The sequence below is a fragment of the Lutra lutra genome, chromosome 14, assembly GCF_902655055.1.
Source record: "Lutra lutra chromosome 14, mLutLut1.2, whole genome shotgun sequence".
Lineage (NCBI taxonomy): Eukaryota > Metazoa > Chordata > Mammalia > Carnivora > Mustelidae > Lutra > Lutra lutra.
The window spans coordinates 3,364,261-3,388,155 of record NC_062291.1 but is presented as its reverse complement, the minus strand read 5'-3'; the positions used below and the strand labels follow the sequence as shown (position 1 = coordinate 3,388,155).

Sequence of the window (23,895 nt, the reverse complement as noted above, 5' to 3'; positions counted from 1 at the left end):
CTCGTGAAGCAATCAGTGAACTAGGTTAATATGTTTATCTGCTCGCCACCAATTCCCTCATCTCCTCGGGTCCGACATACCCACCTTGTCACAGAGGCAGGCAGGGGAACACGCTTGCCTCAGGACAACACTGCCTCACCCCTCCAGCTACAGCACCCAGTCCCAGGAGCTAGGACCTGCCCCTCAGGCGCACCCTGAAAGTTTTCATACTGGAGCCATGGAGCAAAGTCCCCTTTCTTTCTCGAGTCACAGGTACTATAAGAGTCTTGAATTGCCATGTAGGATAAGGTGATGTGATAGTTTTTAAAACATTCCTCTGTCAAAAAGTGGCCTATTTCTTCTCCGCTTGAAGATGGCTAACTTCGGTGACTTGCTTCAAATGCAGCACATGGTGGAATGGCACTACATAGTTCTTCAGATAAAGTCATAAAGGACAGGAGATTGTCCTCTGCCTCTCTCCCTCTCTCTCCCCCTCCCCGCCCCCAGCACAGTCACCATCATGCTGTAAGGAAGCCAGAAGGCCACAAAGGGGCGTGCCCGCCATATTCCCGGCCGACGGGCAGTATCAACTGCCTGACACAGAGCAGCCCCCAGATGAACGCAGCCCCCCTCGTTCCAGGAGCAGCCCCAGTTACAGCCCAATGGAGCGAAGAACAGCTGTCTCTGCTGAGATACCCCCAAACTCTAGATTTTGGGGGCACAATAGATGTTGTCATTTTGATAAGCCCATAAGATTGGAGGTCATTTGGGGTGACTGGGTGGCTCAGAGGGTTAAGCACCTGCCTTTGACTCAGGTCATGAACTCAGGGTCCTGCGATGGTCCATCAGCAGGGAGCCTGTTTCTCCTTCTCCCGCTCCCCCTGCTTGCACATGCATTCTCTGTGTGTGTGTGTGTGTGTGTGTGTCAAATAAATAAATAATAAATCTTTAAAAAAAAAAAGATTCTAAGATGTGAGGGCCATTTGTGACACAGCAATAGATAGCAGGAACCGATCTGGGTGCCGTCATGTGGTTCTCCCATAACAAAACCCAAAACCTGGGGCCACAGACTTGGGACTGGGCAGTCCACGGAAGCTGAAAGGGGCCTAAAGACACAGGAAAAGCACGACTGCTGACGACTTCCAGGAGAGAGAGGAAAATGTCATCCGCAGGTGGAACAAAGGAGGAAAGTTTGAACACTCTCCCCTGAGGTGACATGGCAGATCCAGAGGGTACCTACCGAGCTGGCTGGCCTGGCTAAGGAGAGTCATTCCCAGGCAGAAGGTTGAAGGAACCACCTGGCTTCTCCTTACTAGTCACAGTGCAAAGTAAAAAGAGAGAAAGAAGCTAAGGAAATGACTTTCTATAGAGAATCCAGGACTTGGGTTGAAATTAACCTGGGCTTGAATTTAAATCTGAAATCAAGCTGGGCTTGAAATGAACACTGTTCCTTACCTCCAGCCTCTTCGGATGACTACCAGTGCTAACTTCAGATGACTTTGGCTTCCAGGCAAAGATCCAAGCCAGAGTGCTACCTGGAAAATGTGGTCGACGATGAGGCCAAGGCCGTAGACTGTAAAACCCTTCCTCAGACCTCAGGAAGTTCACGGACCCTTTCAAACAGTCAAACACTGCCCTGTGAAGAATTTTAGGAGCATTGTTCCCACCCTACCCACTGCGAGCCGAACAGAGTGCCTGGAAAAGAGGCACAGCTTTTGTCTGATGCAGTAGATTATAAACCGATTTGTGTGAAACCCGAAACATTTTGGAAAGAATTATGTCAAGTTGGAAAGAACGCAGACAGTACACGATGAAAAGAGACGTTTAGACTCCCAAACTTATAGGGGTGGAAAGCAGGTTGAGAAAATACTTGGCTCCAATTCAAGCTGCTGCTTACGGACGGAGGATGACAGAAGACTGCAGAGCCAGGAGCCCACAGGTCAGAGCTGAGGGCCCTGAAAAATCACTCGCAGGCAGTAGGGATAAACCCTAACGGAGGAACCGATGACAGGGGCCCAGCTGCGTTATCAAGAACTGTCCGGACCCGTGGCTGCCATATGCCTCCCACTTCCCCAATTTCTGAACAAGAATCAAGCAAGATCCAAGCAAAGACCCTACAGCTGTCCCACCATCACGAGTCGGGACCGTGGGGGTCAACAAGCTCTATCTTCAGTGCACAAGCACTCCAATCGGTCATCGAGAGACACTATCCACCAGGCTGTGCTCAGAGAATCCCACCCGAGAAGCCCCACCTGCAGCAGCACCTGAGTTAGACCTAGAACTCTGGGACCGCAAGCTTGAACCTGGCTCCATAGCGTGTAATGCTGTTGAGGGGTCTGAGAGCGGATGCAAAAAAGAATTTTGCAAGTGGCAAGAATGTAAAAACACACAAGAAAAAGGGGCAGTCCATGGTGGATTCAAAAGATGCCGACAAATTCTTTATCCACTCTTCCCCTCAACAGAGGGACGATTACCCTGCCCTCAAGTATGGGTCCCATCACCCATAGGGACTTACATCTAAAGAGAAAATGCGGCAGTGGTAGCGCTGCCTGACCTCCAGCATCAGCCCGCGATAAGGAATCATTCTATCCAGCTTTCCCAGGATGTCCTCACCATACTCTGAGGAAGCCAAGCAGCCACGGGTTATAAGTGTCCCAGCCCGGCTCCAGCCACGTAACCCAGACAGTCAGCGTCAACCAGCAGCCACAACAAGTGACCCACAGTGCAGGTGATTCCAAGCCCCAGCCTTCCAGCTGCCCTGGTCAACGCCAGCCATGCAGATGAACAGCACCCACTCGGCCCTCCCCAAAATGCGGACCCACAAACAAACAAAATACTGTCCTCATTTTTCTTAAACAGCGTTGTCAAGTGTAATTCACCTTCCATACAACTCACCCATTTAAAGCACACAATTCGATGGGTTTGGGTACATTGTATTAAATTTTTTTTAATTGTAGTAAAATATGTATAATGCAAAATTTGCCATTTTAACCATTTTTGAGTCTATAATTCAGTGGCATTAAGTACATTCACAATGTTGTGCAACCGTCGCCATTCACCGTTTCTAAAGCTTTTTATCACGTCCAACAGAAACTGTGCAACCATTAAACAGTAACTCCCCAATCCATTCCCCTCAGTCCCTGTTAAACTCTCATCTACTTTGTTTCTGAATTTGCCTATTGTAGGCATTTCATGTAAGTAGAATCATACAGTATCTGTCCTTTTGTGTCTGGGTTATTTCACTGAACATCATGTTTTTAAGATTCATCCATGCTGGGGCACCTGGGTGGCTCAGTGGGTTAAAGCCTCTGCCTTCAGCTCAGGTCATGATCCCAGGATCCTGGGATCGAGCCCCGCATCCGGTTCTCTGCTCAGAGGGGAGCCTGCTTCCTCCTCTCTCTCTGCCTGCCTCTTTGTCTACTTGTGATCTCTGTCTGTCAAATAAATAAATAAAATCTTTTTTAAAAAAAAGATTCATCTACACTGTAGCATGTATCAGGACTTTATTCCTTCTCGTGGCTGAAGAGTATTCTATTATATGTATATTCAAAATTTGTTTATCCACTCATCTACTGATGGACATTTGGGTGTGTTGCTATCGTGAGTGATGTTGCGTGAACATTAGCTTACAATTATCTGTGTCAATCCCTGCTTTCAATTCCTTTTGGGAACATACTTAGGAGTAGGATTTCTTGGTCGTGAGATAATTCCATGTTTTAGTTTCTAAAGGAACTACCACACTGTTTTCCATAGCACTGCACCATTTTACATTCCTACATCGATGTATGAATGCTCCAGTTTCTCTACATCCTCACCAACACTTGCCATTGTCAGTTTTTTTGGACAGTAGCCATCCTAGTGGGTGTGGTTTGGCTTCACATCTACAACTCAGCCTTGTTGAGGATGTTGGCATCTATAGTTATAAGTGATATTGATCTGCAATTTTCTTGCTTATGATGTCTTCACCTGGCTTTGGTATCAGGATAATGCTAGCCTCACAGACTGAAGTAGAAAGTGTTCTCTCCTCTTCTGTTCTTCACAGGAGTTAGAGAAGGATTAGTGTTAAATTCCCTGAAATCGTTGGTAGAATTAACCAGGAAAGCCATCTGGTTCTGGACCTCTCTCTGTTGGGAGGTTTTTGATTACTAATTCCATCTCTTGACTCGTTCTTGAGTCAGTGTGGGTAATTTGTGCTTTTCTAAGAATTGGACCATTTGACACAGGCTATCCAATTTGTTGGTATACAGATGTTCATAGCATTCCTCTCATATTCATTTTTATTTCATATGTTTGGTAGAAACGTTCTCATTTTCATTTATAATTTTAGTTATTTCCATCTTCTTTTTTTCTTCCAAATTTTGTTGATATTTTCAAAGAACTGAATTTTAGTTTTACTGATTCTCTCTATTGGTTTTCTATTTTATTTATCTCTGCTCTAATCTTTATTTCCTCCTGCTAGCTTTGGATTTAGTTTTCTCTTTGTTTCTGCCTCATCAGTGTGTAAAGTTACTGATTTTGAGATCTTTCTCCTTTTTTAAAAATAGGACTTACAGGGGTATCTGGCTGGCTCAGTTGGTTAAGCATCTAACTCTTGATTTCGGCTCAGGTCACAATCTCAAGATCGTGAGATCAAGATTCTCTCTCTCCCTCTGCCCCCATCCCACTCTCTCCCTCTCTAAAAAAATTAAAATAAAATAAAACAAAATAAAATAGGTATTTACAGCTATAAGTTTTCCTCTGAGCTCTGCCTTAGTTGCATCCCAGAAGTTCTGAGATGTTGGGTTTTCCTTTTCATTCATTTCTAAATGTTTTCTCATTTCTTTTGAGATTTCTTTTTTACCTATTAATTCTCTAAGAGTCTGCTTCCTAGTTTCTACATATTTTGTACATTTTCCAATTGTCCTTCAGTTTTCATTTCTGGCTTCATTGCATTGTGGTTGGAGATGATTCTCTGTATAATTACAATCTTTTAAATTTATTGAGATTTCTTTTGCAGCCTAATACGTGGTCTATCTTGGAGAATGTTCCATGTACACTTGATAAAAATGTATTCTGCTATTGGGTGGGGATGTTCTATGTCTGTAGGTCTAGCAGGTTTATAGTGTTAGTCAAGCCTCTACATCCTTCTTGTCTGTCTAGATGTTCTCGCGTTATTAAAAGTGGCATATTAAAGGCTCCAACTATAATGGAGAATGATTTCTCCCTTCTATTCTGTCATTTGTTTCATATGTTTTTTTATTCTGTAATTTGTTTCATATATTTTGAGGCTCTGTTGTTTGGGGCATATATGTTTAAAATTATTGCATTTCCTGATGAATTGATGCTTTTATCAATCTATAATGCCTCTTTTGTCTCATAACAATTTTTTACTTAAAGTCTACTTTCTCTAACAGCATAAATACCCCAGATTTCTTTTGGTTACTACTTGCATGAAATATCTTTTTCCATCCTTTCACCTCAATCTATTTGTGTGTGTCTTTCTGTCTGAAATGAGTCTCTTGCAGATAGTATACAGTTAGATCATTTTTTAAATCCATCCTACCAGTTTCTACTTTTTGATTATAAGGTTTAATCCATTTAGATTTAAAGTAATTACTGATAAAGACTTAGTTCTGTTATTTTGTTATTCATTTTCTGTAGGTCTTTTTTTTTTAAGATTTTATTTATTTATTTGACAGAGAGATCAAGAGTAGAGAGGCAGGTGGGGGCAGGGGGGAGCAGGCTCCCTGCTGAGCAGAGAGCCCGATTCAGGGCTCAATCCCAGGACCCCGAGATTATGACCTGAGCCAAAGGCTCAGAGGCTTAACCCACTAAGCCACCCAGGTGTCCTGTATGTCCTTTTTTTGGGGGGGGGGGGGGCGTACATCATTGCCTCCATGATTACCTTCTTTTGTGTTTAATCAATTTTTCTTGTACTGAACTGTATTCCTTTCATGTATATTTTGACATTTCCTTTGTGGTTGCCATGGGGACTACATCTGCCATTCTAAAGTTATGACAATCCAATTTGAATCAATACCAATTTAACTTCAATAGAATATTTTAAAAACCCTGCTCCTATACAGTTCATTTGTTTTTGCCATCACAAATTAAATCTTTTTACCCTGTGCATTCAAGGAACATAGGTTCATAATTTATAAATTATAAGTCTCATGCATTTCTCTTTTCAATCATTTAGAAAATAAAAAGTACAATTATAAACCAAAAATAGAATAATGCTGGCCTTTATATTTGCTCATCTATTTACCATTACTGAATTATTTCTTCATATGGCTTCAAGTTATTCTCTAATGTCCTTTAATTTCAACCTGAAGGACACCCATTAACATTTCTTATAGAGCAGGTCTAATGGTAATGAACCCCTTTATCTTTTGTTATCTGGAAATTTCCTACTATTTCCCTCATTTTTTGAAAGGCAGTTTTGTTGGGTATAGAATTCCTGATCAATAATTTTTTTCTTTCCACACTTTAAATATACCTGCCTTCTGCCTTCTGGTCTCCATGGTTTTTGATGAGAAAATAGCTGTTAATCTTACTGAGAATCCCTTGTATGAATGTAATGAGTTGCTTCTTTCTTGCTGCTTTCAAGAGTCTCTGTCTTCGACTTTCGACAATTTGATTGTGTTTCCCTGTGGGTCCCTTTGAGTTTACCTTACTCGCAGTTCATTGAGCTCTTGAATTTGTAGATTCATGTCTTTCACCAAATTTAGGACTCATTCAGTCATTCTTTCTTCAAATGTTCTCCTGCTGTTCTCTCTCTTCTCCTTTTGGAACTCCCATAGGTATATGATGGTCTGCTGGATAATGTCTCACTGGCCTCTGAGGCTATCTTCAATTTTCTTCATTCTTTTTTCTTTCTTCTTGTCAGACTAAATTATTTCAATTGTCATATCCTAAGTTTGCTGATTGTTTTTCTGCCTGCTCAGATCTACTGTTGAGCCTTTCTAGTGAATGTTTTATTTTAGTTATAATTTTCAGCTCCAGAATTTGATTACTTGTTATAATTTCTATTTCTTTATTGATACTTTCATTTTGTGCATACATTGCTTTTCTGATTTCCTTTAGTTCTACATCCCTGTTTTCTTTAACTATTTGGACATCATTAAGACAGTTGTTCTAAAGTCTTTAATAAATCGCATGTCTGGGTTTCTTCAGGGATGGTTTCTGTCCATTTGTTTTTCCTCATTCAGTTGGTCATGTGTTTCTGTTTCTCTGTATGCCTTGTGATACTTTGTTGAAAACTGGACACTTAAATATGATAATGTGGTGACTCGGGAAATCAGATTCTCTAAATCCCCCAGTTTGCTGGCTTTTCTGTTGTTTTGTTGTTGTTTTCATCATTGTTGAATGCTGTAGTGGTCCATCTGTTTGGTACTTTTCCAAAGTATTTTTGCAAAGACTGTATTCCTTGAGGAGTGCGGTCACTGGAGTCTCTGTTCTTTTAACTTATGTTCACCCAGTCTTTAGACATAGATTTCCTCTGATGCTGGGAGAAAAGGAAAAAAGAGAAAAGAAAACACGGGCAGGGGGTGGGTAGCAAAAAGGAAGAAAGACACAGAGAGACACAAAAAACAAATTCCTCTCCCAGTCTCTGCAGTGCTGGGGCATTCCTTCAGCTTCCTGAGGATTAGCCTGAGCTGAAAGTCTTCTCTGTTCTCTTCTGAGTGTGTATCTTGTCCTGAACAAATGGTTTCTAAATTTCTCTTTATACACAAGTGCTTCTGAATTTCCCACAGATCTCCCCCAGCTATTGCTCCTGGGCATTAGACAGCCTGTTGTAACTCTCAACCAGCAATGTCTGTCCCAGGTGTTTGCAGTTTGTTAGTTTACCCTGTCAAGGTTTCAAGCAATGCCTGCCATTTTTCCAGCCTCTGTCCTGAGTTAGCCAAAAGAAAGACAAGCACTTGATGTCAGTCCTTTAGGTAACCCCAGACAAGTTAGAATAGACTCACATAATCATTTTCAAGTACAGTCTGCTTTGTTCCCCCCTGGAATCAGGGCCAGGAGTCCCACACCAGGAATGTGAGCTGTCATCTCCAAGGTCACTGCTATACTGGGAAAGAGTAGGACAAGGGCAAGTAAAAATGCCACTATTTTCAAGTTGCCTTTTTCTTGGCTCAATGTTTGCTTGGTTGCTCTGAACTTTAGACTAGTTTCCAGAGTTCTGAAAATGTTGGTTCTGACAGTTTCTACTTCTCTTTTGGTGTTTCTGTGGGGCAATGAGTGCATGGAGTTGCTTACCCTACTACTTTACTGAAGTCACTCCCTGACATTGTTCTAACTACTAAGGTTTATGATTGTTTGTTATGCAGTATATTAGTTTTCTATGGCTACTGTAGCAAATAACCATGAACTTTGTAGCTTAAAACAACAGAAATTCATTCTGTCACAGTTTTGGAGGCTGTAAGTCTGAAATCAGTTTTATGAGGCTGAAATCAAATTGTTTTCAGAGGTGTACTCCCTCCAGAGGCTCTCAGGAAGAAACAATTCCTTGCCTCTTCCAATTTCAGTTGGCTGCCAGCATTCCATGTCTCATGGCCAGGTTTCTTTGTGGACAAGGAAAGGAATAGTCAGCCCACTCATGTCACAAAAGTCTGCTTTTTTTTTTTTTACCTTTTCTATCAAATGTCTGCATGTGACAACAGAGTAGTGAAACCACATTACTCAAACTTTTAGAGAAACACCTGGATGTCTTTAGTATTTAGCTCTGCCCTGAGTCCATTAGGCTCTTGTTATGGGCTGAATTGTGTCCCCTCAAAATTCCCATGTTGAAGTCCTAACCCCCAGTACCTCATAAAGTTACTATACTTGGAGATAGAGTCTTTAAAGGGTTATTAAATTAACATGAAGTCATTGGGGTGGGCCCTAAGCCAAAATGACTTGTGTCCTTCTAAGAAGAGGGGATTAGGACACAGACATACAGAGAGATGACCATTTGAGGATACAGAGAGAAGATGGCTATCTACAAGGCAATGAGAGAGGCCTCAGAAGGAGCCAACCCTAGGGGTGCCTGGGTGGCTCAGTGGGTTAAGCCACTGCCTTCAGCTCAGGTCATGATCCCAGGGTCCTGGGATCGAGCGCCACATCGGGCTCTCTGCTCAGCAGGGAGCCTGCTTCCCTCTCTCTCTCTCTGCCGGCCTCTCTGCCCGCTTGTGATCTCTCTCTGTCAAATAAAATCTTAAAAAAAAAAAAAAAAGAAGGAGCCAATCCTGCCGACACCTTGATCTTGGACTGCCAGCTTCCCAGAACTATGAGGAAATAAATTTTTATTTTCCAAGCCACCAGTCTGCCATACTTTGTTATAATAGCCTGAGTGACTAACACCCTGCATCTCCCATTAAGGGGAAATCAACCATCTGTACCAAAAACAGAGACACGTGGGACCTGAAATGACTGTGGTGGGAAGATTCAGTCATGTTTAGGCTTTTGTCCCTGATCACAGACACGCCCCTTCCACCGTCCAGTTCTGTTATCCATTTCTCTGTCTGTAGAACGAGGGGAAGCAATCCTCAAAAATGTTTGATAAATGAAATTGTTGACACTTCTGAAGTTCCTGCGTGCCTTCACAGAAAAGGTGATCACTCTATCCCATTGAGCCAGCCCCAGACAATCTCAGTCACTGCTTTGTCCTGTCTGGCTACCTGAAGAGCAGCTGAGTTCCTCGGGCCCAGAAGGAACATCCCCCCAGGTGAACTTGCTCTCCTGGGATCCCAGCCGGCCTCTCAGCCATTTGAGGAGGGTGTCAGGAGCACAGAAAACCTGTGGGAGCTGCTTCAATACCAGTCTTTTAAGCGGGACTCCTGCCCTACTTCCTGCTCCATCCACCAGACCCTACAGTTTGAGAAACTGTACCACCAGTAGAGTCTCCTAGAAAGAGAGTAAGATGCTGCATCCACTATTTGCACAACCACCTGCTAACACACATTAAAAATGTGCTACAGCTCAACCAGCAGGAAAGTATGTCCAAGCTCCAGCTGAGTACCTAATGAGGGGAAGGGGGTAGAGAAAAAAAGATCTTTTTGTTTGTCCCGGTGTTTTGTGTTGGACAGTATGTCTAGGCTTGGCCATCAGATTTCATCGTGAATGATGTGCTACATTATTGTACACACATGGAGTGTGGCAATTACACTCCATGTAATCCCTGCAGGACAGACCGACTTCTTCGGAGCCAGAAAAGGCAAGGCAGAGGCCCATCGATGTGGGGAGCGCACTGTGATGCAGCCACCGATAGAGGACACCCAGTCCCCTGTGCTTCCACCTCCAAAGTTCTGAAAGGTCTAATACATCCCATACCTTGACACCACGAGGGAGGAGTGTGTCGAGCGTACACCCAGCCAGAACACCACGGAGAAAAGACGTCACACTGAAATCACATTCTGGGCTACCAATGAAAGGGAAGTTTGTCGTATGCAAATCAGCCAGCGGAGTCTGTGCATAAAGCTCACATCTGAAGTAGGTGTCACAGGATATAGTACACGCATGAAAAATGCCAACACACGAACTGCAAATATGAACAACAACCTGAAAGCCAGCACTGGCTGAGCTCTTGGACCTTCATTTACAGAATCAAACTCTCCTATAAACAGGAAAAGAAGCTAAGACAATGCAGCTGAGTGATGTAAATGGTGTTGGTCCACGTTGTGTTTCTACGGTGTTTGTTTTCATGGATAGCTCATGTCTTGATTTTTAAATTTTTACTTAAAATAAGAGGAAGCAGACACACAAGCTTTTGCTCTTGTGAGAATAACATTGAAGGTTAACACTGAGATACTCCAAGTGCGAATTTCCTAATAGCCTACAGCTTTAGATAAAATCACAGAAAGTCTTCCTGGTGCATCCCAGTGTGGAGCCCTCCTCAGTCCCTTCCCTAGGTGTCCTGTAGAGAAGAATTTCCAGAGTCCAGACACTCCCTAGCTAGGTTTGGTGCCTACAACTCCAAAGCTCAGTTTTCCACATTGGGATATAAAATGTTTGTAGACCCAAAGAGAACGGGAGGCAAAGCAGAGGGGCAGCCAGAGCACACAGCTGGTACCCTCTGACCAGCTTCTGTGGCCTCACCAGAGAAACTGGGGCAGTACCAGCTCCTCCCACAGTGATCCTGGGATGTGATCCCAATGTGTGGGCAAGTGCCCAGCAGGGAGCAGATGTGCAACAGCGCAACATTAACATACACACCACACACAAACCTCCCCTAGACAAAGAACACATGCCAAATGCCACATACTTCCCTTGGTTGCGTTGCCTTAGCTTTTTTCCCCCAGTACTAACTGCAAGCACCCCTTGGAGCAGGGAGGGAGACCCCGGTAGACAGCAGGACTCAGTGATGATGTTTCCAAACGCTGCAGTGCAGGGAGAAAAGGAAGTGTATGAGTGGGAGGACTGCAGACAGAAACTGCACCACCATTCATATTTGTGCTCAGTGTGGCTCTTTTTTTTTAAGATTTTATTTATTTATTTGTCAGAGAAAGGGAGAGACCGAGAGAGAGAGCACAAGCAGGGGGAGCAGCAGGCAGAAAGAAAAGCAGACTCCCTGCTGAGCAAGGAGCCTGATGCGGGACTCAATCCCCAGAAACCTGGGATCATGACCTGAGCCGAGGGCAGATGCTTCACGGACTGAGCCACTCAGGAGTCCCAGTGTAGCTGTTTTCTCCATAAATATCTCAAGGACCCGTCATGTGTCTCTGAGCAGACGCCAACTGTTGCCTACGCTTTCCGTAGGAACACAGAACAGTGCAGGCTGCCGAGACTGGCATGTCTGCTCTATGGACCCCAAATGGCACCTGGCTCCCATTTTTTTTTTTTTAAGATTTTATTCATTCATTTGACAGAGAGAATGAGAGAGAGCTCCAGCAGAGGGAGCAAGACAGGGAGAGGGAGAAACAGGCTCCCCAGTGAGCAGAGAGCCCAATGTGGGACTTGATCCCAAGACCCTGAGAACACGACCTGAGCCAAAGGCAGATGCCCAACCATCTGAGCCACCCAGGTGCCCTCGGCTCCCATTCTGCAAGGGCTCTGTCACATCCACGGCTATGAGAAGAGGAAGCAAAAGCAAAACTTCTAGCTCTAACCCTGTGACTCCAGGAAGCCACTCAGACACCAAACCCTAAAGGACATAGAGACTAGGGTCCCCCAGAAAGACAGGACTGTCAGCTTGGATGACTTGCATGCTATCACCAAAGAGTAACTGTGGACAGACCAATCTCACTAAAGAAAGAAAAATGGAGATTAGGGCAATTTAGGCAAGAGCTAGTCAGTCTCTAGACTGCTTTTATGCTTGGCCTCTGCCATTATCATTCCTCCTTCCAATGCCCCACGTCGTACTCGCGTTTTGTCATAATGGATATTGGTTAAGACAAAGAAACAAAGAAACCAATGCAGGGCTGGCCACTGTTTGCACGGAGAAAGAAATCCTCAACCAGCAGGGGAAATCCAGCTGTGCTACGTATCCCAGTGATGTGAGTCACTGAAATGGTGAATTCCTGAAACTGTTCTCCTTCTTCCCCATAACGTCACTCCATTTGCTTCAGAAGTGAGCTGTGGCCATGGTCATAGGCGGGGGGTGACGTTCTAGGCCACATGCCAGTGCAGGAACCAGGGAACAGCAACCACATTGGACATCATTGCCCACTCTGTCCTTCTCTCCCTCCTGTCACAGACCCTGACCCCCCATCTTCCATTTCTGGACAGCAGCTTCTCCTGCTGCAGGACTTTGAGATCCCACCCTTGCCCCTCGGCTGACCACAGACACGGGACAAGTACTAACGGGATGAAACCAGCATTTTGAGCCTCCACAGAAAAACTCTAAGCCAGCACCAAATGGTATTACTCTTTTCCTGCCAAGCTCTCCCAGCTCTGTGCGAGAATATAAGGAATTATTAACTTTACTTTCCAGGCGAGGGAGAGATGTAATTAGAGCCCTGAGGTTTCCCCACAAGGCATTAGCAAGTAAATTTGCCAGCACGTTGATGAGATAAAACCTGGAACTTTCTATTCTGTGCCAATTGCTCCTTTGTCAGGAACACAAAGTCATTTTTATGCGTGAAACTAGAAAGAAAGGGAGAAAAGTAACAAAACCAAGGGAGAGCCCTCCAGATTCTTGTGGCAAAGCTCGTGGGCTCCAGCAGCCGCCTTCCCCTAGACAGAGCACGGCCCCACAGCTGCTGCGAGCACCGATGCAGAAGTGAGTCCACCCAGAGACCGTGAGGGCTGGGCATAGAGAAAAGTCCCCGTCCTTGAAGCAGTCACTAGTAACCCTGGGTAAACCAAGGGACAAAGGAAATGGTACCCAAATCCTGTTTTGACAAACCGCATTACAACGAAGGCTCCACCTCGACATGGACCAAGCCTCCCTAATGACGTGGCCATCGGTTCACAAAAATTCAGGGATCAGCCGCGGTGGGCCAGTCCCCGCACTGGGCCCTGCAGGGATCCATTTCAGACAACGGTCAATTCCGCATCCTGCATCGAGACGAGCACGCAATGGGACGGTGGCTTTCACACCTCTCCGCGTTCTCTTAGGTGCCCTTCTAGATGCATCTCCTCGCCCTCAGAGGCCCAGGTCCGTTACCCCCTCCTCCAGGGGGCTTCCGTCCTACCCACCCCACCTCCTGCAGAAGCAGCTCCTCCAGGGGCACCGGGGTGGCTCAGTCAGGGAAGCGTCTGCCTTCACCTCAGCTCATGATCCTAGCGTCCTGGGATTGATGGAGCCCCAGTGAGCAGGGAGCCTGTTTCTCCCTCTCTTTCTACCCCTCCTCCCTGCTTGTGCCCACTCTCTCAAACAAATAAATAAAATCTTTAAAAAAAAAAAAGTAGTTTCTCCTCTTTTGGAACTTTCTTCTTTATATTCTAAGGGACGTGATATGTAACTTTACTACCATTATTCTATACTGCGTGACTGCCCCTCCCTGGTCAGAAACTGGGAAGAAAATCCTAAGGACAGTGCTTGGTGTGTCTTTTAAAATGGCCTTGCGTCAGGGCACCTGGGTGGCTCAGTCAGTGAAGCATCAGACTTCACTGCTTTTGGCTCAGGTCATGATCTCAGGGTCAGGAGATCGAGCCGCCACATCAGTCCCCGTGCTCAGTGGGAAGCCTGCTTCAGATTCTCTCTCCATTTCCCTCTGACCTTCCTTTCATTCATGCTAAATAAATAAATGTGTGTGTGTGTGTGTGTGTGTGTGTGTACATACACACATAAATAAATGAAATCTTTAAAAAAAAAAAAAAAAAAAAAACAAGTAAATAAAATGGCCTGTGTCTGCCTTGTATCCCCCCAGGTCTCCAAGGGCCATTCTCCAGATAGCTGCAGGAGCGTCCTTCGGGATCTTATTGGAAAAGGAGAGTCTCGCCCCAGCCCAGACCTACGTGGTCAGAATATGCATTCACCACATTAGCGGTACGAACCACTCAGCAGCAAGCACCTTCTTGTCCATCACAAAACGCTGACTGTCTGCCTGCTTCCTATAGGCCAGGCCCTCCACACATTTCACCAGAAGCTTTACCTCTCAACATCCTGAACCGGGTTTGTAGGTTTGGGAGTTTAAACAGACTCTGTGTTAAGTGCCTCCCAGGGTGCTTATCCCCTCCACAGGCTCCGGGTGATCAGGAGGGCCAGAGCCCGGGATGGGCTCCTCACCCCCATTTGCCCCCCCGCCCCCCCTGAGCCAGGACTCAGCTGGCCAGGTCCTCTGGGGAGTAAAACCCTGCGTCAGTGTTTTCTCACAGCCCAGCACATCTCCCGACCGCTGGGAGCTTGTGAAACACACTGCACGGCCTGCCCCCGAGCTTCTCAACCAGGAGACATTCTCATGCCTGACACAGAAACAAGAGAAAGGAACTCAGACAGAAACACTAAATAAAGGTGTCTTTCTTCCTTTGGCTTCCCTGACGGGGAGTATCTTATCAAACCTTGTTCTCTTGTGTGTCTCAGAGATATCTGGAGAAAAGATTAAAGAAGTGAGGCCTTTGTTCAATGAAGCCCACTGAGAAAACCAAGTCCAGAAAGTTCCCCAGGCCTGGATCAAAAGAAGAGGACCTGATTTTCCACCTGTGTCTTCAGCTTGCATGTGTTAAAGGACCAAGCCAGAAAAAATTAATCTGGCCAGCGACGGGGAACCTCAGACCTAGGCTCAGTCGTCCTTCCCAGACAAAAGTCGGCATTGCTAACTTGCTCTCTGCCTGCAGCTGTGCCCCTTCACGGAGCAACCCCTTGCCTCAGACTCACCTCCTCTCTCACACGCCTCAGCCGCCACCCAGCGCATAGAAAGAGTGGGAGAGCTGAGAGTTCCACCTCCGTTCCCAAATTCCTCCCCTTCCTCCCACCTGGTCATGCTCTAACCCCCACATCACCTCGGTGGTCAGGGAAATCACAACACTACACAGCACCAGCTCCGGGCGTTTCTAGAAGAGGATTTGCAACTTCCTTCTGGAAATCACTCACCCCACTCCTGTAGTGCCCAGTGCCAACAGCCTGAGTATTCACTGGGAATAAGAAAATTCGGGTGAGTAAGGTTGAAGACGCGAGCCTCAAGGCTAATCAGCTTCCAGAAGAATCCTTAAGTCTACATCCCATTTCCAGACCCATTCTGAGTGTGCTAACCTCGTTATCACCAGGACTATTTATCAAGTTCATTCGTGTCTGGGGGAAGCTGGAAGTTATTTTAAGCCCTCTCTCTTCCCCACATCTAGTAGAAATGGGTGTGACATGTGACAATCAGCATCTGAAGTCCCGAAGACGCCTCCCAGGCCAACCGTACCTGCAAGCCTTCCTTTGACCCCGTCTGCCCTGTGTGCACTCAGCTGCCGTGTCGGTCCTTGTCTGCCACCCTGCCCAGCACATAGTAGGCAGACAACAAATAATTTTCGATGAATGAATAAATGATAGATATATTACACGTTAGGTAGGAAGGTGGTAAGTTAATGCAGCTTTCATTGTGCAAAATCTTGCAGTATTTCTGGGTAATCAACAAATGCATAACCCAAACGATTAATGTGCATAAAGTGCTTTGAAATCCACAAAATAACGGAGCCGTAAAACAGTTCATTGTTACCGAGTGGAGGTGACCAGAGGAACAGAGCACACAACTCATTTGGGGTGTAGAAAATAGACATGAATGAGGGTAAAACAGAAATGGAACATTGCAGGGAAAAGAGGAAATAATCAGTAAGCAAAATAAAACTCACCCTTATCATAATCATCATCCTCAACTGCCTTTTCTTGAAGTTTCTGAAGCTTTATTCTTAGGGATTTTACCTATGTCGGTTTGAAGGGGAAGAAAATGAAAGCCAAATTAGGATAGCATTCAAGCAAACTTATTTTTTTAAAGCTAAAAACATTTAGAAATGATTTCGAAACTGAAGTTCTTTATTCTCCTTTAAAAAAAGAACCACAAATGTACATTTTTCCAATGCCAGATGCATTAGTTTCTCCAAAAAATGTTATATAAAGAGAAAGTGTAATTTGAGCATAAAATCCACAAAAAGAGCTAGAAAGTTATTTTAAACAAAAACATCACATTGTACCCTTATCTGCATGAAAAAAATGCATAATAAAAGGAACACAAACTTCCTGACCTGACCAAATGGTCTCTGTTCCCAAAATCACATTAAATTATGAAGAAAAACACACTAAGACTGGAAGAGAAGCCAAGAGAAGAGCGTGAACTTAAACGCGGCAGGATGTCAGCCAGCTGGGTGAGATTGACAAGAAGGACCTCACAAAACCCTTCTAGAAAAGGGCATCACCCTATTTAACCCACATATGGACATAATGATCTCACTGTTTGTCGAAGAGTTGCCAGTACTCATTTTTAATTATTTTCCTTCTCGACAGGAGGCCCGAGATTTTCTGAAGATAGATTCTTGGCCTATCCATGAATGGATGTGGGCTTTATCTCGGAAACACACCTTCCTCCCATCTTTTGCCTGACACACCCACATCCTTCAACACCCAGCTCAGGGGCCATCCCCTCCAGTCTGTGTGAAATATCCTTCCTCTGTACTGCCGTGTGACCTGTGCGTGTTCCTAGTCACGTGACCCATTTAACAAATATTTACTGAGCGTCTCCTCGGTGTCAGGCACTGTCTGAGGTGTTGAGGATACAGCACAAAATTCTTAGCTCTCTCTCTCGATGACATTCTTGAGTAGGAAGACAAAAAATTAATATAATAAGTACATTTTACGGAACCTTAGAAAGTGACCAGTTTTGTTTTTTTTTTTAAGATTTTCCTGATTTATTTATTTGACAGAGAGAGACACAGCAAGAGAGGGAACACAAGCGGAGGGGGTGAGGAGAGGGAGAAGCAGGCTTCCTGCAGAGCAGGGAGCCCGACGCAGGGTCCAATCCCAGGACCCCCGGATCATGACCTGAGCCAAAGGCAGACGCTTAACGACTGAGCCACCCAAGCAACCTGAAAGTGATCAGTGTTAAGAAGAAAAACCACAGAACCCAGTAAGGGGCATCGGGAATGCTGGTAGGAGGTAGGGCTGTGGTTTTAAATAAAATCTCACTGACATCTGAGGAAAGATTTGAGGGGAACCCTGAGGCTCCTGGAGAAAACATTTCAACAAGAGAAGAGTCAGTGCAGAGCCTCGGGCAGAGGCATTGCTGGTATTGTCAAGTAAAAGCAGGAGGCCACAGGGTCTGAGGAGGTTTGATCAAGGGGGGATTTTAGATGATGAGGTCAGAGAGGTGATGAGGAATACATCATGAAAACACATGAAGAGGACTGAAAAGTTCTCGTTACTCTGTGGGTGATAGTGGGCAGTCAGAGGGTTTTGAGCACAAGAGTTCATGATCTGATTGAGGTCCGAGCAGCTCCATTCTGACCACTGTGGACAAGGGCAGAAGTCAGATGGCAGGGGAGGCCATGGAAATCACCCAGGACGGAGATGACCATAGCATAGCCTGGATGATCCTGGGCACAGTGAAGATGGTGAGAAGGCAATGTGATCCTGGGCACATTCTGAAAACGGCGTTGAAGACAGAACCAACAGGATCTGCTCATAGATTGCAGGTTTGGGGTGAGAAAGTCAGCATGATGCTGGGGTTTGGGACTGAGCTGCTGGAAAAGCAGAATTGCAAGAAATTGTAGTACTTGCAATGCCATGTTACAGCTATTGTTTTATTGTGTTATTTTTTGTGCACTCCATTCACACTTGAGTATCTTGAGGGCAAGAACTCTATTCTACTCGTGTAGAAAATGGCAGGGCGCACCCTTACTTGGCTCCCCACTGCTCTGGGCACACAGAAGGATGACACTTCCCTCCCCACCTTGCTGTGGGTCATGGGGTTAGGGTGCAAGAGTTAGCGGTCACTTCTGCACTGAGCATTTCATTGCTCTTGTAGGATCCCTTACTGTTTTCCTCCTTGTCCTCTTGACTGAGGGGCCATTTGCTCTGGTGCTGTAGGCAGGGCTCCTGAGTGACCCTGTGGAGCAGATCCCCCAACCACCTCCATGGGACTCGAAGCATTCAGCAAGAAACAAGACCTTGCGGGTGCCTGGGTGGCTCAGTCAGTTAAGCGGCTGCCTTCAGCTCAGGTCACGACCCCAGGGGCCTGGAATCGAGTCACACATTGGGCTCCCTGCTCAGTGGGGAGGCTGCCGCTCCCCCTGTTTGTGCTCTCTCTCTCTCTATCAAACAAATAATATCTTAGGGGGAAAAAAAAGAAAGAAAGAAAAGAAAAGACAGAAACACAACCTTGTCCTTTAAAGGCTGTGATAGTATGTCACTGTCTGTTACCTCTTCTTTTTTTTTAATTTATTCTTTAATCTTTTTTTAAGATTTTATTTATTTATTTGAGAGAGAGACAGAGTGAGAGAGAGCACGAGAGGGGAGAAGGTCAGAGAGAGAAGCAGACTCCCCATGGAGCTGGGAGCCCAATGCGGGACTTGATCCCAGGACTCCAGGATCATGACCCGAGCAGAAGACAGTCGCTTAACCAACTGAGCCATCAGGCCCCCTGTCCGTTACCTCTTCTAATACAATCTCCGAAGCCAGGCACAAGTAGTGCATAAATACATTCTGAAAGAATGAATGTTTACACTAGCCCCTTTATCCTTGAGGTTTCTCCATATTACAGTTGCACACTGTACTAGGAACCTAGCTATACATATTAGGGACAGAAGAAAGTCTGTATGGGTGGGTCCTTGCTATTACCATCATCACACTGGAGCTTACTAGAGCTGAAGCAGAAGACCTACAGGAAAGAAGGTCACAGAAAACTTCATGTAGAGCCAACAGCCACCCCACTTTCTCCCCCTCATCCAACGATCCCTCTAGGTTACTGAAGTGATACCCCGGATGTTTGAATGTCCATCTGTGCTGGAAGCAGAGCCACTGATGGTCATGACCTATCCAGTGACACAACCGTGTGAGGCAGGCAATTTCCCTCCTTCTTCTGCAGGTTCCACAAGCTGAAATGGGGCTCACTTGCAAGGTTCTCCCCACTTCCCTCCTCTGCGTACCCAGTTAGCATTTCCTTCCATCACGACTGTCTCAATCCCATGCAGTCCCTGGCAATGTCCCTGGGTGGCTATTTCTAAAGAGCATAAAATACCCTTTCCACTGATTCTCATTCATGGCAGTTGTGTTCTAGAAAGTCACTGGAAATGCTCAGTTAGCAAACACTAAACCATTGCTTCCAGGGGAAACAAGCGTTTCCTATCTCTCATTCAGAGATGGCTATGTGATTCTGTGATTCTTTCCCACCAATAAAATTTATGGTGTTTCTTCCTAATCTCTCATTCCTATCGAAACAAAATCTGCCTTCCTATAAATCCTATGCCCCGGACAGAGTCCCTCCCATCTCTCCTACATCACCGAATAAAGCTGATTCTTCTTCTACACAACAGACATTCGAATCATCGAAAATAGCATCGTGTTTTCTGCTGTCCTGGTGTTAGTTTACCACAAACAAAGATACTTAAACTACAGATAAATGGTGTCCAGATCCTATCACTTGAGACAGGATATGAGTTTAACTTGAACCCCAGGGAGAAGGGCGAATTTGGTGATTTTGGCCCAAATTCACTTATTCTGAGCTCGTTCTCCGATGATGATAATGACCCACATTGCAGGCACTTGCTCAGTGCCAGACCCTGTCTGAAGCTCCTGGCAAGAGGTGAGACATTTCATGCTCATAAGACTCTAATGAGACTCTAATGAGACTCTAATGAGGTGGGTACCGTGGTTTATCTCCATCTTCTAACAACAGCATCTTGAGGCACAAAATGATTAAGCAAATCACCTAAGGTCACTCAGCCGGGAGAGCAAAATGCCAGGCTAGCACCCAGGCAGTCCCACAAACCTGCCAGACTGCAGGGCATCGTGGGATCACAGGCACACGCACACACACCCCAGCAGGTGCCCACAGGCAGCAGAGCTGATCGCCTCCAGAATGCCCAGGGTGAACCCGCGGCCACTTCACCCTTCTTCCGCAAGGAGCACCGCTCTGGTGGGCTCTGACCAATCAGTTCTTTTAAAAGCTGCATCTGGGTGATAAAGGTGAAAGGAAGAGATATCTAGGGTTGGTTATATTTTTTAAAACTAAAGATCCGGAAACCCAAAAGGCAGGGTGGCTTTCTCCAGCCAGAGCCCCTGGAATGCTGAACTTCAGGCCCTGTGATGACCTGGTGGCTGGGGTAGCTGGCAAGGTGAGCCGGAGGCATGACTGGACCCCAAGAGACGCAACTGGTTGGGGGTTCACAGACTCCAGTTTGTTAAAAACAAGATTCTCAGGAGGCTGTGAGTTCCCTGCAGGTAGGAGGAGGTAGAAGAAAGGAAACCCAGGGAACAGAATCATGGGGACTGCAGACGGATCACTGCCAAGGTAGCTCCTGTTTGTTTGGCTGTTTGGGAGAGAGAGCCACTGCTCATTAGAACGGCGTTCTACTTTTGCTTCACATGCATCAAAACTTGAATTTTTGAGATGGAGAAATACAGATCTGTGGTCAAGATTTTTTTTTAAAGAGATCTTGGAAATGAAGTGCTGAATACTGGTATTTACAGTTGGAAAAGGATGACACAACACTATTTAGTGCCTGGGACATTGCGATTCATAATAAGAAATATGTATTTGGTCTTTGTTCATTTCTGACACAGAGAGCCTAAAACCCTAGAAATTTCCCGTGTAGAGGGCAAGAAAGGTGTCTTTTGTTATGTTAATAAGGTGACTCTTGGAAGACACCTAAGGATGAGGGCTGGTTGCCAGGGGAACCGACCACGTGATTAGAGGACAAGAAACTTACAACCCCACCCCACCCCCCACCCACCCCCCCCCCCCCCCCCCCGACCTCCAGGGAGGATACAGGGGCTGGAGGTTGAATCAATCCCAAATGACCGATGATTTAATCAGCCTTGCCTATGTAATAAAACCTCCATAAAAACCTGAAGGACCAGTTTGGTACACATCTTGCCCCATGCATCTCTTCCATTGGCTGTTCCTCAGTTATATCCTTTTGTAATAAACGTGTAATCTGTTAAGTAAAATGTTTCTCTGAGTTCTGTGAGTCATTGTAACAAATTAATCGAACCCAAGGAGAGGGTTTCTGTTGGCACCTCTGATCTAGACCCAGTGGGTCAGAAGCACAGAGGATGGCCAGGACCTGCACGCAGGCAGTCTTGAGGGGCTGAGCCCCTCCACTGTGGGAGTTGATCTGTCTCGGAGAGATGGGGTCAAAACTGCCTTGAGTTACGGGACAGCCAGCCAGCACTGGAGAAATTGCTGGTGCAGACAAACACCTCTCCGAGGTTGGGATTGGTGACGAGAACCCCTTCATGCTTTGCATATCTGTGTCTCTGACTCTCTTCTTTTGCCTTAGCCCGCCAGTCCAAGAAAGCTGTCAACTAGAGATCTGGGGTCCCTCTTCATAAGATGAATCATTGCACTAAAAACAAAAATGATCAAGCAACAGCAGAGGGCCAGGACGGATGCGAGACATCAGGCATCCAAAACCGTCTAAGAGATGTGACCTCTCGTTATAGAGCTCATGGTCGAGTATAGAACTTGGGCCCACAAACAAATGATTATTACATGTGACGAATGCTGCCATGGGCCATGTCCAGAGTGCTACAAGAGCAACATGGAAGGAGGGATTCATCTGGACCAGAGGGGGCAGGAAATGTCTAACAAGGAAGTGGCTTCAGACCCATACCAGAGGGATTACAGGAGCTTGGCAGGTGGAAACGTGTAGGAAGGTCGTTCTAGGCAGAGGGAGAACTGTAAGCAAAGGCCCAAGGCACAGCTTTCCCTGGCGTCTTCAGGAACAGGAAGCAGCACCAGATGGCTGAGCCAGCAGGAGTAAGGCACTAGGGCAGGCGGGAGCGGGTTGGGAAAATCTCAATTATCAGGATAAGGAACTTGGATACCATCCTGAGAAGAGCAAAAGGTTTTAAGCCAAGGAGTAACACCATCCCACTGGCGTTCTGGAAGATAATTCTGCTGGTCATCCGAGGGACAAACTGGAGAAGAAAAACACTGGAGGAAGGTAAATAAGTGGAGAATCTCTTACAAAACCCAGGTTAAAAACAACCAGGGTTTGAACCAGGGCAGAGGCCGTGGCCATGAGAGGCAGGTTAGATGCTGGACTAGGAGGGCCGACCAGATGTTGGGAGTGAGGATGGGGGAGGTGTTGAAGATGCCTGCACTTTCTCTAAAGAACTAAGTGGATGCTATTAATTAAAATCAACAAATGTGTATGAAGATCAGGGTCCTTTAGAACAGGTTTTGTCGGGGGGCGCCTGGGTGGCTCAGTCGTTAAGGGTCTGCCTTCGGCTCAGGTCATGATCCCAGGGTCCCGGGATCGAGCCCCACACTGGGCTCCCTGCTTGGTGGGAAGCCTTTTTCTCCCTCCCTCCTCCCCTGCTTGTGTTCCCTCTCTCACTGTGTCTCCTTCTCTGTCAAATAAATAAAATCTTAAAAAAAAAAACAGGTTTAGTGGGGAAGACAATGACATCAGCTGTTCACATCTAATTCCAGGTTTCTGTGCATCACCTGGGAACGGAGAGCTATAAGAAGATCGTGAGATAGAAATCACATAGCTGGGCTGAGGTCCCCAAGGGCTGGAACAGGGAGAACAGGGCCAGGGCCAGGAACATGAGACCACGTGTAAAGAACAGAAAATAAATGAGCCCAACTGCTGGGAATGAACATGACCTTCACATTTTCAGGTACTTCCACCAAATGCCTGATGAGTGGGTGTTCTACTTCCTTGTGTACATGTACAAATGTATGCACACATACACACACATGCACACTTATACACGTACACACACATCACATGCACACACCCCAGAAGGAAAACACAGCCTTTCCGTAGGATGAGCCAAACAGCCCAATGGGGTCAGCCATGGAGCACCTCTGCCTGGGTTTCTCTGGGAACTTTTTGTGGGTAGAACAACACTGCCTACTCATAGTTATACCCATCTCTCAGGTAACTGGGTGGACAGCACCCTCATGACGCCAGGGCTTACAATGTATGCCACCCATCCTAGCTTCTCACTGCAGCCACAGAACAATCCCAAGCAGGGCTTCCGTCTAAGTAAGAAAACTGAGGGGTGCCTGGGTGGCTCAGTGGGTTAAGCCTCTACCTTCGGCTCAGGTCATGATCTCAGGGTCCTGGGATCGAGCCCCGCATCGGGCTTTCTGCTCAGCGGGGAGCCTGCTTCCTCCTCTCTCTCTGCCTGCTTCTCTGCCTACTTGTGCTCTCTGTCTGTCAACTAAATAAATAAAATCTTTAAAAAATAATAATAATAATAAGTAAGGAAACTGAGAGCCCAAGAGATGGAATGACCAGGAACGAAGTCTCCTGGCTGTGTCAGGCAGTGCCCCCTGAGCGGGATGATAGACGAGGGGTAAATGCAAATGAAACTCAGCATCACCCCCAATGGGGGCATCACCAACTTCACACGCCTCAACC

The 23,895-nt window shown here is 45.9% G+C and overlaps 1 protein-coding gene across 3 annotated transcripts in view; it reads right to left on the bottom strand.

Annotated features, from left to right (window-relative positions):
• The window catches only part of DISC1 (DISC1 scaffold protein), a 380,218-nt gene that overhangs the window by 300,534 nt on the left and 55,789 nt on the right, over positions 1 to 23,895 (bottom strand). For all 3 annotated transcript variants that reach the window (XM_047702999.1, XM_047703001.1, XM_047703000.1), the window contains one exon: positions 16,159 to 16,228. In XM_047702999.1, the coding sequence (XP_047558955.1) occupies positions 16,159 to 16,228 (70 nt within the window). The remainder of the gene's footprint in view (positions 1 to 16,158; positions 16,229 to 23,895) is intronic.